The 16,079-nt window shown below is 44.1% G+C and overlaps 1 protein-coding gene across 1 annotated transcript in view; it reads left to right on the top strand.

Moving 5' to 3' along the window:
• UBR4 (ubiquitin protein ligase E3 component n-recognin 4) overlaps window positions 1-16,079 on the top strand; it is a 78,267-nt gene that overhangs the window by 42,036 nt on the left and 20,152 nt on the right. Inside the window, exons 65-86 of the mRNA XM_086625712.1 lie at window positions 1,136-1,345; window positions 2,083-2,232; window positions 2,938-3,165; window positions 3,279-3,357; window positions 3,820-4,062; window positions 4,978-5,146; window positions 5,748-5,892; window positions 6,644-6,729; window positions 7,241-7,328; window positions 7,463-7,656; window positions 8,710-8,949; window positions 10,084-10,222; window positions 10,788-10,913; window positions 11,081-11,209; window positions 11,630-11,973; window positions 12,193-12,283; window positions 12,646-12,730; window positions 13,139-13,266; window positions 13,891-14,020; window positions 14,443-14,600; window positions 15,090-15,199; window positions 15,755-15,896. Coding sequence (XP_086481838.1) covers window positions 1,136-1,345; window positions 2,083-2,232; window positions 2,938-3,165; window positions 3,279-3,357; window positions 3,820-4,062; window positions 4,978-5,146; window positions 5,748-5,892; window positions 6,644-6,729; window positions 7,241-7,328; window positions 7,463-7,656; window positions 8,710-8,949; window positions 10,084-10,222; window positions 10,788-10,913; window positions 11,081-11,209; window positions 11,630-11,973; window positions 12,193-12,283; window positions 12,646-12,730; window positions 13,139-13,266; window positions 13,891-14,020; window positions 14,443-14,600; window positions 15,090-15,199; window positions 15,755-15,896 — 3,414 coding nt within the window. The remainder of the gene's footprint in view (window positions 1-1,135; window positions 1,346-2,082; window positions 2,233-2,937; window positions 3,166-3,278; window positions 3,358-3,819; window positions 4,063-4,977; window positions 5,147-5,747; window positions 5,893-6,643; window positions 6,730-7,240; window positions 7,329-7,462; window positions 7,657-8,709; window positions 8,950-10,083; window positions 10,223-10,787; window positions 10,914-11,080; window positions 11,210-11,629; window positions 11,974-12,192; window positions 12,284-12,645; window positions 12,731-13,138; window positions 13,267-13,890; window positions 14,021-14,442; window positions 14,601-15,089; window positions 15,200-15,754; window positions 15,897-16,079) is intronic.

Raw genomic sequence — 16,079 nt, 5'->3', positions numbered from 1 at the left:
AAACTGGGTTTTGGGGGGCTTTTGTTCATCAAAGGTGGTCTAGAACCTGCTAACTGAAATAGCAGGTCTAAAACTGAAAAACGATTAAAAGTGCTGTGGAAAAATTGATGAGGAACCTGTAATGTTACCTGACACTTCTGAAAAAAGATCTTGGAAACTCAGAGTGGAGGAAACCGACATTTAAAGACAACTGGATTCGCTTGTGCTGCGCGTGGTTTCTGACTCAGCTAAGGGCAGCACATTAATGATGATATTTAAAACGGTCTGGCAGATTTTTTCCTTGCATCTTACTGGTGCTGAAGGGGTTAAAGAGGATTTGTAATGTGATTATTGGAAAGCAATATGCTGCTGTGTCAACGTAAAAGTCGCTAAGAGGATTCCTTAGATATTTGTTGCTAAAAGGTACAGTAATAAGGCATAAAAAGCAGTATGTGTGGTGGGAAGGAGATTAATAAAAAAGCATAGAGGTTAAAAAATTTAGTCTGAACTGCATCAAATTTTAATGAGCTTATGAGCTGTGGGGTTTGTTTGGATTTACAGGGCTGCTTTAATAGTTTTATTTACAGTAGCTTTTTCTCCAGCCTTTGTTATTCACTTGAGCTTCCCACAGAAATCAAAGCTCATCGTCTTGCAGAATGCAGGTGGAGCAATACCTGGGTGGAGCAGAGCCTCTGAGCGGCATCTGCAACAGGGACTCTTTCTCTACCAGAATTCACCCCCAGCTGGCCAAATCCCAGATAAGCAAATAGAAATCCCAACTTTAAAAAAAAAAAGAAAAAAAAAAAAAGGAGGGGGAAAAAGCCCTAGTCGTCTAATCCATAGCAGAGTGGCCTCTGGCACATGTGTCGAGGGGAGATTAGACTTAAGAGGAGATTTTATTTGTTTTCCTTTACTAAGCGCTTGTTCAAAAGAGTATCTGTAAATATTTGAGTTGCTTTTCATAAACACAAAAAAAACCACCAAAAACCCCAACCTCAAACAAACCCCAAACTTAAAAGCTGCCTGTAAAGTTTCATAAAAACCTGCTCTCTTCTCCATACTGTCAGCAACTGCTGTCTGATCCTCACAGCTTGCCCTGCTCTTCCGACACGGTGGTCCTCAGGTGCTCTGCTAATCCACCTCCTCTTTGTTTCAGTCTTCCTCCCTCATCTCCAGTGCCACTGCTGCTGCGCTGCTGAGCTCTGGTGCTGTTGACTACTGTCTGCATGTGCTGAAGTCTTTGTTGGAGTACTGGAAAAGCCAGCAAAACGACGAGGAACCTGTAGCCACCAGCCAGCTCCTGAAACCTCACACTACTTCTTCTCCACCTGACATGAGCCCTTTTTTCCTCCGCCAGTATGTGAAGGTGAGTGCTACCCTACACTGTTGGCTTTACACAACCTACATTAAAAGGCTGCTGCACAGAAGCAAGTAAAAGCATCTTTGCAGAACTGGTTTTCCCTCGGAAGTGCAATCCAAATCCGATCCTTTAGCACGTAGTTACAACTAGGATTGCTGTGAGATCTCTCAGAGCAGCCCAGCTCACTGTCCATTGATGCACTCCTAAACCAGGCAGTTCTGTGGAGCTGCTGTCACTGTTTCTGGTTGAAATGTTAATCTTCCTGAAGGGAAGCTACTCCATCGCGTGACTCCTTTTGCTTGGCAGGTAGAATTTCTGAACCACTGCTGCTTATTGTGGCAAGGAAGCCTAGCAGTTGATGGGGATTTCCACGCTAAATCCTAGACTTGTTCAACCACCGTGGTGCTTTTATGCTAAGATTCAACTGGAGTCAGGGAGGCTTTGATATGTGTACAGGTGCAGTGAAAAAAGCCTGGTGTAATGTAAGAATGTCTCCTAAGTTGAAAGCTGATGTATTAAAACACCTTGTTACTACAGACTAGCTTCCTGCATCCTCCTAGTTGCCATCTAGTTTAAGTCCTCATGCAGGTTTGTTGGCTTGTTTTTATTTATCAGCTGGGAGTGTTTTTTCTGGCTGCAAAGGTGCAGAAAAGCTTTGTTTTCAATAAATACCCGCTGTAGCTTGTCATGACACCACACAGAGAGTCCAGTGCCAGAGCCTCATGGCTTGCTCTTGCTTTCAGGGTCATGCTGCAGATGTTTTTGAGGCCTACACTCAGCTCCTGACAGAGATGGTACTGCGGCTGCCCTATCAGATCAAGAAGATTGCAGACACAAACTCCCGCATCCCACCACCCATTTTTGATCACTCCTGGTTCTACTTTTTGTCTGAGGTAAGGGAGAGCATGACACCTACGGATTATAACAAAAAAATTCCAGTAATGTTACCTTTCATGGGAGGGATGAGCTTTTGCAGAACTGATCTCAGATCCACCTCTGATTTTTAATCTTCTTTGAAAGAAGGTGAACTGTTGGCTTTGTTTTGTTCCTGTTGAACAGGAGTCTGGAGGAAAGCATACATGAAAAGTAAGATGGCTATTATTTCCTGTAACTCAATATTTGCTTCCAGAAAACTCAAATAGAAAACTTTCTCTGAGATGATACCAACGTACCGTTGTGCTTGACTGTTGGTACTTAACTTAGTCCTTAAAAAAGAAATCAGTAAGATATTTGCAGTATATCTTTTCAGTTCCTTTGGTCATATAGCATCCTACTTGAGATAACAAGTTATCTTACATTTTCACAACTTGGAGGAAGGATCTCTTAATTAGGCTTTACTAGCTTTTTATTTGAGGTCATAGATGACAGAGAATGGTTTTCAGAAGTGGTTTCATAATTGCACAGCTCAGGATGCTGCGGTGTTGCTATGCAGAGTTTCTTCTGCCTGTGACTTGCTTTTTATGGGTGACTTTACAGTACTTCAGAGCTGACAGATCCTGTTTCTTTTCTTTTTATAAGAAAACACCTCATATTTTGTTGGCACAGGTTGCTTACTGGTTAATTGGCAGTGCTGATGATGTTCACTTTCCTTTGTCTAGTACCTGATGATCCAGCAGACTCCATTCGTGCGCCGCCAAGTCCGCAAGCTTCTGCTCTTTATCTGTGGATCAAAGGATAAATACCGGCAGCTCAGAGACCTTCACACCTTGGACTCTCATGTTCGTGGAATCAAAAAGCTCCTAGAAGAGCAAGGCATTTTCCTGCGTGCCAGTGTGGTCACAGCCAGCTCAGGCTCTGCCCTGCAGTATGATACGTTGATCAGCTTGGTAAGGAAACGTGTGCCACTATCCTAGGAGAAAGTGTACGTTGCATTTATTCAAGATGCCAGTAATAGAAACACTTGACACGATGTTCAGTCCTGTCCCGTTGTGCCTTTCAGATGGAACATTTGAAGGCTTGTGCAGAGATCGCCACGCAGCGAACAGTCAACTGGCAGAAATTCTGCATTAAAGACGACTGTGAGTTGTTTCTCGGGGAGTTTTTGAGGGAGCAGAGGGGGGTGCTTCGTGTGTCTTGGTTTGAATCAAGGCTTCTCAGATGGGGAAGCTCAGCAAAGAAGGGGACACAGCTGAGAGTTTGAGTAGTACTGAACTGTTTCCAGTCCTAATTATCACAGTGCTCTAATTGCATCTGTTCCTTAGCTAACGAACACAGTATGGTGTAATGGATAATTCACAAGAACAGGAATAGGAGATCTGTGTTCTCTTGCTTGCACTGCTGTTCCAGTGTATAATTTGGGATGAAACGCTTTACCTTGGTGTACCCGAATGTTATGCTTCTGTACTGTAGGGACAGGAATATTCTGTGAGTTTGTGGGATGGTCCTTGTCGTGTTCAATTTTTTTGGTTTGGGCTGGGTTTTTTTTTTTTGCTTGCTTTTTTTAAATTCAGGCTGCAAAGATTTTCTTCTTTTCTCTGCAGCGGTTCTCTATTTCCTCCTTCAAGTCAGCTTCCTGGTAGATGAAGGAGTGTCACCAGTCCTTCTGCAGCTACTGTCTTGTGCTCTGTGTGGCAGTAAAGTGCTGTCTGTGGCTTCCTCCTCTGGATCATCAAGCACCTCTTCCACCTCTGCTGCTGCAGCATCAGGCTCTGGGCAGTCAGCAACACAGAGCAAATCCTCCACTAAAAAGAGCAAGAAAGAAGAAAAAGAAAAGGAGCGTGAGGGTGAGCTGCAGCTGTGCCCTGTTTGTGGTGGTTTTAGGGTAGAACTCTGCTCCTCTCAGCCTTTCTTACTTCTATTTAGAGTGAACTACTTGCTTCTTGTTGTGATAAATACCACTGTTGTGAAAGGGTCGTGGATCATGACAAAGGCACTCGCAGACTTCAGCAACAATTAGGAGAGAAGATCAGTTTTACCATATATAGATTGGAGAGGGGCAAAGATGAAGCAGTACGCCCTAAGAGTTGGGGATGAAATGAAGTGCTCAGTATATCCCAAACCCGCTGTGAGTCTCTATTAACGTGAGTGGGCTTTAAGTTACCTGATGGAAATTGCCTATTCCAGTGACCAAGAAGCTTCCACCTAACTGGCTGATCCTGGGTTGTAGGTGGTTGAGATGCTCCTGGGGATTAAAACAAGTACTGGAGATGCACACCTGGTTAGCTCTGCTCTTCAGTGATGATGTTCAGACTTGTTTCCTCTGTCTGGCTTGTAAGCTATGTTGGAGCCAGGGCTGCTGCTTAATGGGTATCCAAAGTCCTGGGAAAGTAATTAAGCTTTCCTATAAAAGTCATGGGCATAAATTTTCTCTTGGCTTTTCATCAAGGAGCCATTTTATCTTTCTCTATCAGACAATTCTCTGAATCTTTCACTGCCCGATGACTGATACTTCTTTATCAGGATATGCAGCATATTTCTCACGTCTTTATTGACAGGTTTTCTGTGTTAATCAGAAGCACTAGGTTATATTTTTGGAAAGAGAAAGGAACATTAAACTCACTTGTTGCCTGAAAGGCAGTAATTTGTCCCCATTATCCTTGCTCTATGATCTGTAAAATAGGAAGCTAGCCTGCCTGTAAGGTACTCCGTTCATCTTCTGTCTGAAGTCTGTCTGTCTTCTGCCACCCGGTATCCCCTAGGCGAGAGTTCGGGCAGTCAGGAAGATCAGCTGTGTACAGCTCTGGTGAATCAACTGAACAAGTTTGCTGATAAGGAGACCCTCATTCAGTTCCTGCGTTGCTTCTTGCTGGAGTCCAACTCGTCCTCCGTGAGATGGCAGGCCCACTGCCTCGCGCTCCACATCTACAGGTGAGCGGGGACGGGGCCTCTGACCTGGCTCTTCCGAGCCAGTCCCAGCTCAGTTATGGAAAGCTCTGGCCTTGTGTAAGAGTTAATGCTTGAGCCTCTGTCCTGAAGGATGCTGAAGCTTCTGGATGATTGCATCCCCTTGAATTGCTCACCCTGTTTTGCAGTTGTTGGGGCTGGAGGTAGTAGTTGTGACTTATTTGTTACTGATCAACTTGAGTTACCATCTGCAAGAAGCATTTTGTTTCTTTCTGCAGAATCTGGCTCCTGACATCTGTGGGAATAGGTGTTTGTGGGCAGGTGAATTGCTGAGGCAGATGCAGACTCATGCAGTTAAAAAGGTGGGAGTTACGGAGGGAAAGGCACCCTTCAGGGTGCTGAACTTCCAGACTCTGTTCAGTTGTTGCAGGACAACTGCTTTCATTTCAGAGGTGCTAGAAAACAGCTGGTGGCAAGAAATGATGAGATTTAACTCCGTGAACTCTCATGATAATAGCATGTATTGCTGTACATGTAGCATGTATTTTCCTTTTGAATAAGACTGTCCTGTGCAGTCCATGTAGCTGTCTTTACACGCCTGATCGATCTGTAATCCATTTAACAGGAACTCTAACAAGTCTCAGCAGGAATTACTTCTGGATCTCATGTGGTCAATCTGGCCAGAACTTCCAGCATATGGAAGAAAGGCTGCCCAGTTTGTAGATCTCCTGGGATACTTCTCTCTGAAAACACAGCAGACTGAGAAAAAGGTACGGTGTCATTCTGGAAAGGAGGTACAGCAGCCCAGGTCCTGCTGCTTCCTATGGACTGTGGTAGTGCTTGTTCATGATACAGCTGGGACACATTTTCTGTCCAAAGAGCTTCTAGTGGAATTTTTTGTTGTTGTTGTTCCCAAAATGTAAATGTTAAAAAAAGCAGGGTCCTTAAAAATTGGGGAGTGTGGATTTTTTTGTTTTATTGTTTTGGGATTTCTTGTGGGTTTTGTGTTTTGTTTTTTTCTGTTTAGAAGAAAAGTTCTTTCCCACAGGAAGCCTTTGTGGGAAAATACATTTATGCTAGCTCTAGTTCATAGATTTTTGACGTTTCAGCTCCTAGAAATCTTTTCTAACCACGACTTTTGAACAACGGAAGTGGTAGGATTTCTTAGGGGACCAGCGGGTTTGAGAACAAATAATTTAGATGCACTGATGCTTGCATATGTATGCTTAAAGAGCTGGGAATGCCTTAGGACTCTGGGCAGGCATTTGCAGTGATTGACTCCCACATAGCTCTGTTACTGTGGTAAAGGTCTTTTAGGATTTAGGTTAGTTTTTTAGCTTAGGTCTTTAGGTTTTAGGATCTGTTCCGTTCCTGGGTAACGATTAACCCCATAAATTCCTGTGGGTATAGTGCGTGCATCTTCTGGGGGACCTGAAACTCCACAAGATAAGAAATCTTTTTGTCTTTGTAGCAATAAAAAAAAATAATTGAGCAGACAATATTTGCCTAATTGTATTTCAGCTGAAGGAATACTCCCAAAAGGCCGTGGAGATCCTCCGGACTCAAAACCACATCCTTACCAACCACCCGAACTCCAACATTTACAAGTGAGTTACTTCTGACTCTGATCCATTTCACTAAAGGAGCTTTTCAGCGGAGGAGCTGCGATCCCCAGGGGAATTCACAATTCCTCTAAGGAAATTGTGGCGGAGGAGGGACCCCTGCTGAGATTTCGTGCTTGCTGCAGCTGGCCTTGGGAGAACAGCAGATTCTTTTTTTCCATCTGAAAAACGTGACGTTCTGTGTGCTATCAGCAGTAGTTTGGCTTTAGCTTTTTTGCGTTCGTTTTCAGTTACAAAATATTAGGAACAATTGGAGAATATAGACTTGCAGAGTTAAGTGTTGTGTTATAGTCATACTTAGGCAGTTAATAATTATACTGAAGTGTTTCCTAGTGAAAAACATTAATTTTCAATGTGCTTTATATTGTAACGCTTCTGTTACTAAATCTAGGACTGGGGAATACAGGTAAACCAAAACTATTCTGATTGAATGACTTCTGTTTAAAACACAGTGAATGCCAAATTCTATACATCAATGTTCTTCCCTTCTTTCCAGCACGCTGTCTGGGCTGGTGGAATTTGATGGCTATTACCTGGAAAGCGATCCTTGCCTTGTCTGCAACAATCCAGAGGTGCCCTTCTGCGTAAGTTACTGCTGTTCTTAAACCCTTCCCTATCCTAGAGATCCCAGCCATTTGCAACAACATAATTGGCTATGTTTCTGAGTTTTTGGGGATGTAATCATATAGGCAGCATGTCCTTGGTTTTGTCTTCTCAGTACATCAAGCTTTCCTCCATTAAAGTGGACACGCGGTATACGACCACCCAGCAAGTGGTGAAGCTGATCGGCAGCCACACCATCAGCAAAGTGACAGTGAAGATAGGAGACCTGAAACGGACCAAAATGGTCCGAACCATCAACCTCTATTACAACAACAGGACAGTGCAAGCCATAGTGGAGCTGAAAAACAAGTACGCTCGTCCGTGTTGTTTGTGTGCACATCTCTGAATTTGACATTACGATTCCTGTTGGAGGTGCCTGGCTTCTCGTTTTAGCTAACGTTCCTTCTTAGACTATTACTCATCACTGTTGGCCCACGTTGGGTGGGATTGTTCTGCATGTCCTGCAATAAATTGTTGAAGAAAAGATCCAAATTTCACCTAGAGCTTCAAAAATGCCTGTGAAATTTGTATATACAAACTTTTGACAGGCGTGGTTTTAAGCACCTAACTTAATTTTGTGGAAACCAATATTAATACCAAGAGCACCTCCTGCAGAGTTGGACTCGGAAAGGGATTTGGATGTTGCAACATGTCCAAAAATGCAGGAAGTGTTAACATTACGTGTTTGAAGCCATATAGCAGAACTAAAATCAGAAGTTGGATGGCCTAACTCTCGGCTGCTGCTTTACCCAGGAAAAATGGCTCCTTTTCTATACACTGCTCAGTCTGGAGCCAGTTCTGCTTATATGCTTTCCCTTCTTACTTCTTGAGATGTTCTCACCAGAATCAGATCTCTCTGGCTTAGGGATTAATCTGTGCCTGCCGCTTATTGCTTATTTGAAGTCTTAATCCTCTGTGACATCACAAGTGGCTGCTGTGGAGAGGATTATGATGTCACAAAGAGAGGATTCTGACTTCAGGTTGAGAATAAGCAGTGGGAGCAGATGAGATCTTTAGAAATAAATATCCTGTTTTCATGCAAATGTCCTTACTCATAAAAAAAAATGGAGGTGAAAATCCCTAGAAAATGTCTGTAGAATTAAAGTTTTTCCATGAGGCATCAACAGCTCTTTAATCCTAAACAGTCTCTCTCTATGAAGAGGATAAAGGCTTAAAATGTATTTCTGGCTACATATCATGTCAATACAGAAGCTAAGGAAACGAATCCTAGAACTGCTCTCCATTCATCCCATTTAAAGTAGATTTGGAGCCGAGACGGTTGCGTTTGGCTTCTCTTTGTACGTGGGCAGGGAGGGCACTTCCCTGCTGAAAAACGCCGCCGCTTTCTTCCCTTTTTCCCAGGCCAGCTCGTTGGCACAAAGCTAAAAAAGTCCAGCTGACCCCAGGCCAGACGGAGGTGAAGATTGATTTGCCGCTGCCCATCGTGGCTTCGAACCTGATGATCGAATTTGCAGATTTTTATGAGAATTATCAGGCTTCCACAGAGACCCTGCAGTGCCCCCGGTGCAGCGCGTCCGTCCCGGCCAACCCGGGGGTGTGCGGGAACTGCGGCGAAAACGTGTACCAGTGCCACAAGTGCAGGTACGTCTTCCTCCTTCCTCCCCACGGAGCCCTTGTGCTGGTGCCCAAGTTGGATGTTCAACAAAATAACCCTCCTATTGAAATCCGTGATTCTGGTTAATACAACCACACAATCAAATTAGGGGAGAAGTATAAAACAGGCTTACAGGGATTTAACGTTAATGCAGGCTGACAAAGGAAGCCTGATGCGACGACACTGAAAGAACACACAAGTTTCAGATCAAGCCCTCAGAAGTTTAAAAAAGAAAATTCCCAGGGGGAGGTTATTTTTGGCCTGCCTGTTCAAGGGCACGAGGCTGGAGTTCAGTTACACGATGGCAGGGGGGTTTCCTCGCGGGATCCCTGGCTCTGCGCGGGACGGACCGTGCTCGCTCGCCCATGCAGAGCTTTTGTTGTGCTCCCCTCATTCAGAGCAGGGCTCAGGGCATAATTTACTGTGCACTATTCAAGCTTTCACTACAGTATTGTAAATCCTTCTCTTTTGTGAGTTTTGTCTCCTTATCTCGTGTCTCTTCTCCCCTTATTTTGTCCCGTATTCCTCTAGTGTTCATGGGATTCAAGGTGTTTAGCAGATTTTTTCCATAGATCAGCTGCTTACTGGTATATCGAAAGGTTTCCGTATCCCTTCTTGAATGATGAGAGCTGGAAACCAGTTTGTGTCGTGCTACTCTAGTCTGCAGTGGGATAATAAGTATGCTGTAGCTAGTCCCAGTGCAACTGGGTAAAGAGTGAAAGCTATTGAAAGCCTAAACCTTACAAAACAGAATGGTTTCTTTTTATCTGTGTTCTTGTAAGGGGCACGGTGCCCTAGCCTGACGTTCTGCTGGGAATTACTGTAGTTGAAGTAGGATGGTTAGGAACAAATTCACATCTGTTTCTGCTTTTTTCCAGCCAGAATGTAGCACTGCTTCTGTAAGGATTTTTTTGTTGTTGTTATTGACTGATTTATGGGTTTTAATTCCCATGTACCTCATGGATTTCACTTGTGGCTTCCCCAGGGTAGTTTGGTAGGTTAGACATTTTAAGGGCCATCCTTTTCTTTTACCTACTGAGTCTGTTTACAGCTCACTTCATTCCCTAGTTACCTTGATAAAGTTCAGCTGAATTCTTTGACCTTTCTGGCTTACCTTTCAGGTCCATTAATTATGATGAGAAAGATCCCTTCCTTTGCAATGCCTGTGGGTTCTGTAAATACGCTCGCTTTGACTTCATGTTGTATGCCAAGCCTTGCTGTGCAGTGGATCCCATAGAAAACGAAGAGGATCGAAAGAAGGTGAGACTAGTAGCAGATTGATGAATGAAATGCTGTATCTCTTGGCCAAGTCAACAATGTAGGGATATAAGAAGTCCATCCCTCTTGGGAATAACAGGAAAAGCAGTGCTCCTTCAAGGCTTCTCACTAACTAATGTGTTCCTTGTTTACTGTCTTGTTGCACTAAATCTTATCAAAAGGTAGAATTCAGTGCTTTACTTATAAACCAGTTATCTGTCACTGCATCTCTTTGCCCTGCTGTACAACAGGGTGAATTTGGGTTGTACTGTATGCGTTACCATCCCATCTGAGCAACCCTGCTAGTGGATGAACCACTCACTGCGACACGTGGCCTGCTCCAAAGGGTACGTGTGCTGACTGTGGTGTCAGCAGAGTGGCACTCGTGGCAGAAGCAGGGGGCAGCATCAGCATTTATTTATTTTTTTGCCAGAGAAAGGCAAAAGAGACGGAAGACTTGGAGCTTGGTGGTTGTAGTTCTGTAGAATTAAAGATTGCATCTGAACATAAAATAAGTTATGTTCCCGTAAAAAATGTCCTTTAAAAGTTTCCTTTTTTTTATTCTTAGGCAGTAACAAATATCAACACTCTCCTGGATAAGGCTGACAGAGTGTATCACCAGCTAATGGGACACCGACCGCAGCTAGAAAACCTGCTGTGTAAAGTGAACGAGGCGGCTCCTGAAAAGCCACAGGTAACACGGGACAGGTGGATCTTGCCCAGAACTCTGGGCTGGTGAGACACTGGCCTTTCTACCACCCAGAGCAACTAAAGATCCTTGCCTTGGGTGCTGTTCTGCAGTAGTTATTTTTGTGCGTAGCCTCCAGATATGATTCCTTTTCGTTTTCTCTTTTTTTCCAGGATGAATCTGGTGGTAGTGGAGGGATAAGTTCTACCTCAGCTAGTGTGAATAGATACATCCTCCAGTTAGCCCAGGAGTATTGTGGTGACTGCAAGAACTCTTTCGATGAACTTTCCAAAATCATCCAGGTATGGTGGGATTTAATTTGAATTCGCGTGTTTTCTTCTGTCACCAGATACAGCGTGTATCAGAAATAGAAAGTAAGGTGTTGCCATTCCGCATTTGATATCATTAACAATAGGCAATCAACTGCATATTTTCAGGGAAATAACAGCATAATCATTTCTAAAAGCTATGATTTGTCACGTTTCCAGTATTACACTGCATGTAATGTAGACAGCAAGCCTTCGAACAGGGCGGGTAACTGGGAGTTAGGCTGATATTTCTAATGGATTTCCCAAGTCTGCCATTCACATGGAGGATTTCAGGTTTTGAGATACTTGGTTAAAAACGTTTCGCCACAGAGAAAATAACCTGTGAATGGGATTAGCAATTATGTGCTGCCTCACGATTCCACAACTTCTGTTTCTCCTTTTCTGTGTTTCCAGAAAGTGTTTGCCTCACGAAAGGAACTCCTGGAATACGATCTCCAACAGAGAGAGGCAGCAACGAAGTCCTCACGAACCACTGTCCAGCCCACGTTTACTGCCAGCCAGTACCGTGCCTTGTCAGTTTTGGGCTGTGGCCACACGTCATCGACCAAGTGCTACGGCTGCGCCTCAGCCGTCACCGAGCACTGCATAACGTTGCTCCGGGCTTTGGCCACCAACTCTGCCATCCGGCATATCCTCGTGTCCCAGGGGCTCATCCGAGAGCTCTTTGACTACAACTTGCGCCGAGGCGCAGCCGCTATGCGGGAGGAGGTCCGGCAGCTCATGTGCCTTCTGACCAGGTTAGATCCGATTCCGTGTTTGCAGCCCTCGGATTTCTGGTGAGCTCTGGAAATCCGCGTGGTCAGAAAGGAGTAGCTTTATGGGGAGGTATCTCACATCAGCAAACTGTAGACTGTAACTGCTTGTACATTTGTTATCAACTAAGCCAAAATCCCAGGAGCTTTTGGTATTTAATATGAGCACAGCATTAAGGGTTCTCTTTTTCCTTCTGGAATTAGGGACAATCCAGAGGCCACACAGCAAATGAATGACTTAATCATTGGGAAGGTTTCTGCAGCTCTGAAGGGACACTGGGCAAATCCAGACTTGGTGAGAGACTCAAGGATTTTCCTCTTTCTTCTTCCTGCTCCTCCAGTCATTGCATCTTCTCTATTATCATGGTGTGTTTGTAACATGGAAGGTGTTTTTCTCTTGCTGGGAATTAAGATAAATGATACAGTAAAGCACAAAATTATGTGATTAGGTATATGCCTAAGTTTCCTCAGGCAGTTCTGCCTGTCTTGGCTGTTGCTTGCAGCGCTCTCAAGTAGATTGCCGGTTGTCTCAAGTGGGCATGGGATTAAAGTGATTTAGATCGATGTGTTTTGAACCTGTGTGTTTTGAATATCAGAAAGCACAAAGGACTGCATGGCAGAGACTCGTTAAGCCGTTTGAACATGTGTCTGTTACAGGCTAGCAGCCTCCAGTATGAAATGTTGTTGCTGACAGATTCCATCTCGAAGGAAGACAGCTGCTGGGAGCTTCGACTACGTTGTGGTGAGTCCAAACGACTCGTGTGAAAGCTTTATTTTAAAATGCCATACCCAGGTCAGTGCACTGTGGTAAGATTTTTAAGGGACGGAACTGATGCTGACTCAGCTTGTGATTAAGGTTAAAAATGGAGTTAGCACCAGATAGCCTTGTCTTGGAGTAGTACATCTCTTGAAAGAAGAGTGCTGGGAAGTAGAAAGAACGTGTAAAGGGAAGGATGGCAAAACTCTCTTGCTGTAATAAAAAAGTAATTGTTTTCCATCCTTGGCTGCGTGAGAATGTGATAATTTTGCTTGAGGATACGAGTGAGGTCTTACCTAACTCCAAACACCTCCAGTGTGCTGTATAGAGCTGTGGAGGTGTAAGATCTCTCTGCAGATCTTAGTGGCATGAACATTTATGTCTGTCTTTCAGCTCTCAGCCTCTTTCTGATGGCGGTGAACATTAAGACGCCAGTGGTTGTTGAAAACATCACCCTCATGTGCCTGCGCATTCTTCAAAAGCTGATCAAGCCACCTGCTCCAACCAGCAAGAAAAACAAGGTACTGCCTTAGATGCTGAGCAAAGCATCTCAAAATTTGCTGATTAAAGTCTGGCACACTGATCTCAGTGATTAATAACTTTGCGAGGAAGCCAGGGCTTGCTTTTCCTGGTCACAGTTACTGGGAGGCACAAGTCCTGTGACTCTTGTCTTTGCAGACTGCAAATTTACACGCTTTCCGTTTTTACTGGTTTGGTGGCTTTGACCACCACTATTTAAAACAGGGCTTTTGTCTTGTTCCCCTCAGATTTGAGGCATGGGGAAAGATGTACTTCAAAGCTACAGCTTGGTTATTTTGGACAGGCTTTTGGTGCATTTGACAGCTTTGTAGAATGAAGTGCCTAAACATGGTAGAATCAAATACCTTTGACTCAGATTTTTAAATACAGAGCTACAACTCTAATAAAAATGATATCGATTGGCTGCATCAACAATGGGTTGAGTCATATTTCAGGAGTAACTGGAATGAGGCATCTCTCTTAGTTCATCATTAATAGAAAATGTATACCCTGCTGTTGTTCATGAGCTAGATTTACCTATTCGTGGAACAAATGCAACCAGGAGTTGCTCATAAGGGAACAAGCTGTGCATTTCTGAAGAATCATAGAGCTTTTTTGTTTATTAGGATGTGCCTATGGATGCTCTCACCACTGTGAAGCCTTACAGCAATGAAATCCATGCACAAGCTCAGCTGTGGCTCAAGAGGGACCCCAAAGCATCATATGAAGCTTGGAAAAAGTGCCTCCCTGCCAGAGGTAGCCCTATGCTTTTCACTTTGTGCAGTTTTGTGAAGGAACACGTATGTCCTTCCAGGTTTAATAAGGAATGTACTTCTGTACAGTTGCGTTGGCTTCTGTCCCGTGGCATCTGATACCACCTTCACACTTAGCTACGTAGTCCCTAAAGATTGTAGTGCTGACTTCTCTTAAGCTGTGTTGCTCAGAGTCCGTGCAGAAAATGCACTGTGCCTCAAGGTAATCAGGGGAATGTAAAAAATGAAACTCGTTGCTTATTTAAAATAATACCAGCCAAATAAAAAAGCTGGTTGAATTCCCTGAGAGACTATGGGATTTGCATCTGGCTTGGCAGTGAATGTAGCTCCGTGCAGAAGTGAAAATGGCAGCAGAAAGGAATGAAAACAGTCGACAGTTCTCTTGAGCTGTGTACAATATTGCAGGTGCAGATGCCAATGGGAAATCTCCCAGCAAAGCTGAGCTTCACCAGCTCTACTTGTCGGAAAAATACGTCTGGAAATGGAAACAGTTCATGAGTCGCCGTGGGAAGAGAACTTGCCCTCTGGATCTCAAGCTGGGACACAACAATTGGCTGCGACAGGTAGACGTGGGTGAAAACTCCAGTGGGATGCACTGGACAGAGTTAACCATCAGAGATTGTTAGTGTGCCACGTTTTTGCCACATGATACTTCGGGAGACTGTAACTGCATCTAATTCCAAATCACATTTGCAGCTTGGTTCCCTTAAAAATACTACATGTAAACATTTATCCAGTAGTCTGCATGTTTTTAAACTTTTAATTGCCACATTGCTCCTACCTGTCTACTTAGCTGCGTTTTGACTGGTGAATTTTCATGGGTCCTGGGCAAAAGTTTTTCTTCTCGTGTGTGTGTGTGCGAGTATGTTGCCTACACAGCGCGTTGTTTAGATGTTTTGATGGCTCACAAAGTAGGCATTCTCCCAGGATCAAGTGTTTGGAGGAATAAGAGAGCATCCAACTGCCCTAATGTATGCTGTGCCTTTTTGTAAGATGCCCCTAGTGTATCCGTGCACGTCAAATGCTACTGGTTTTTTGTGCTCTTGCCTCAGGTGCTGTTCACTCCTGCCACTCAAGCGGCGAGGCAGGCTGCCTGCACCATCGTGGAAGCTCTGGCCACCATCCCCAGCCGCAAACAGCAAGTCCTTGATCTCCTGACAAGGTATTTCCGTGTTGCCACACTTGGCAGCTCCAGGATTATTTTGCTTTTTATTCCCATGAGAATCTCTGCCGCCTTCCAACTTTTCTCACACCTCTCCCTTGTATACCTCTGGTTCACAGGTCTTTTTTGGCTGGATTTACAACTTAATTAGCTGGAGTGGTAAAGATTTAGGGAGACTTTTTTCCCTTTTTTTGCTGCTTGGCAATAAACTGTTGCAGTTCTGTGCTTTTTCCAGAGTTAAGCAGATGGTGTTCAGCTGTGTGGACAACATTTCCCCTGCCTCTTAGACAGCAAAATAATAGGACGAACCCTTTTCCAATTCCTGTGATGTAACTTACCTCAATTGATGCTAGTAACACAGTTGGGGAACTCTTTTTTTTGGGACTAAATGCCACTTTAGCCATTGAGTAATGAATATCAGTTATGCTGTTAGGTAGGAGGACAACAAGGAGGATAGATTTCTGGAGGCTTTTTCTTTCTTTCCATGGTGTCCTTAAGCTGTGAATACCTCTTGGTATGGTGAAGTGGTTGTCAGTTTGTGTTTCTCTTTACTAGCTACCTGGATGAGCTGAGCATTGCTGGCGAGTGTGCCGCCGAGTACCTGGCACTGTATCAGAAACTCATCAAACCAGCCCACTGGAAGATCTACCTGGCAGCCAGGGGGGTTCTGCCCTATATTGGCAGCCTCATCACTAAGGTATGAATTTGTTTGGAGGAACTAGGTAGCAACAGGAAACTTGTCCCTGACCTGTCAGTTTGGCTTTTTTGCTTTGAAATCTTCATCTCTTTGTTCAGTGCCCTGTTGCTGACCCTTTCCAGGTTTATGAAATTCACACTTCTTTGCTGTCATCTCTGAACAGAAAGAGCTACAGTGGTTTTA

Source organism: Tauraco erythrolophus, chromosome 23 (genome assembly GCF_009769465.1).
Source record: "Tauraco erythrolophus isolate bTauEry1 chromosome 23, bTauEry1.pri, whole genome shotgun sequence".
In the NCBI taxonomy this organism is placed as follows: domain Eukaryota; kingdom Metazoa; phylum Chordata; class Aves; order Musophagiformes; family Musophagidae; genus Tauraco; species Tauraco erythrolophus.
This window is presented reverse-complemented; position numbering and strand designations above follow the sequence as displayed.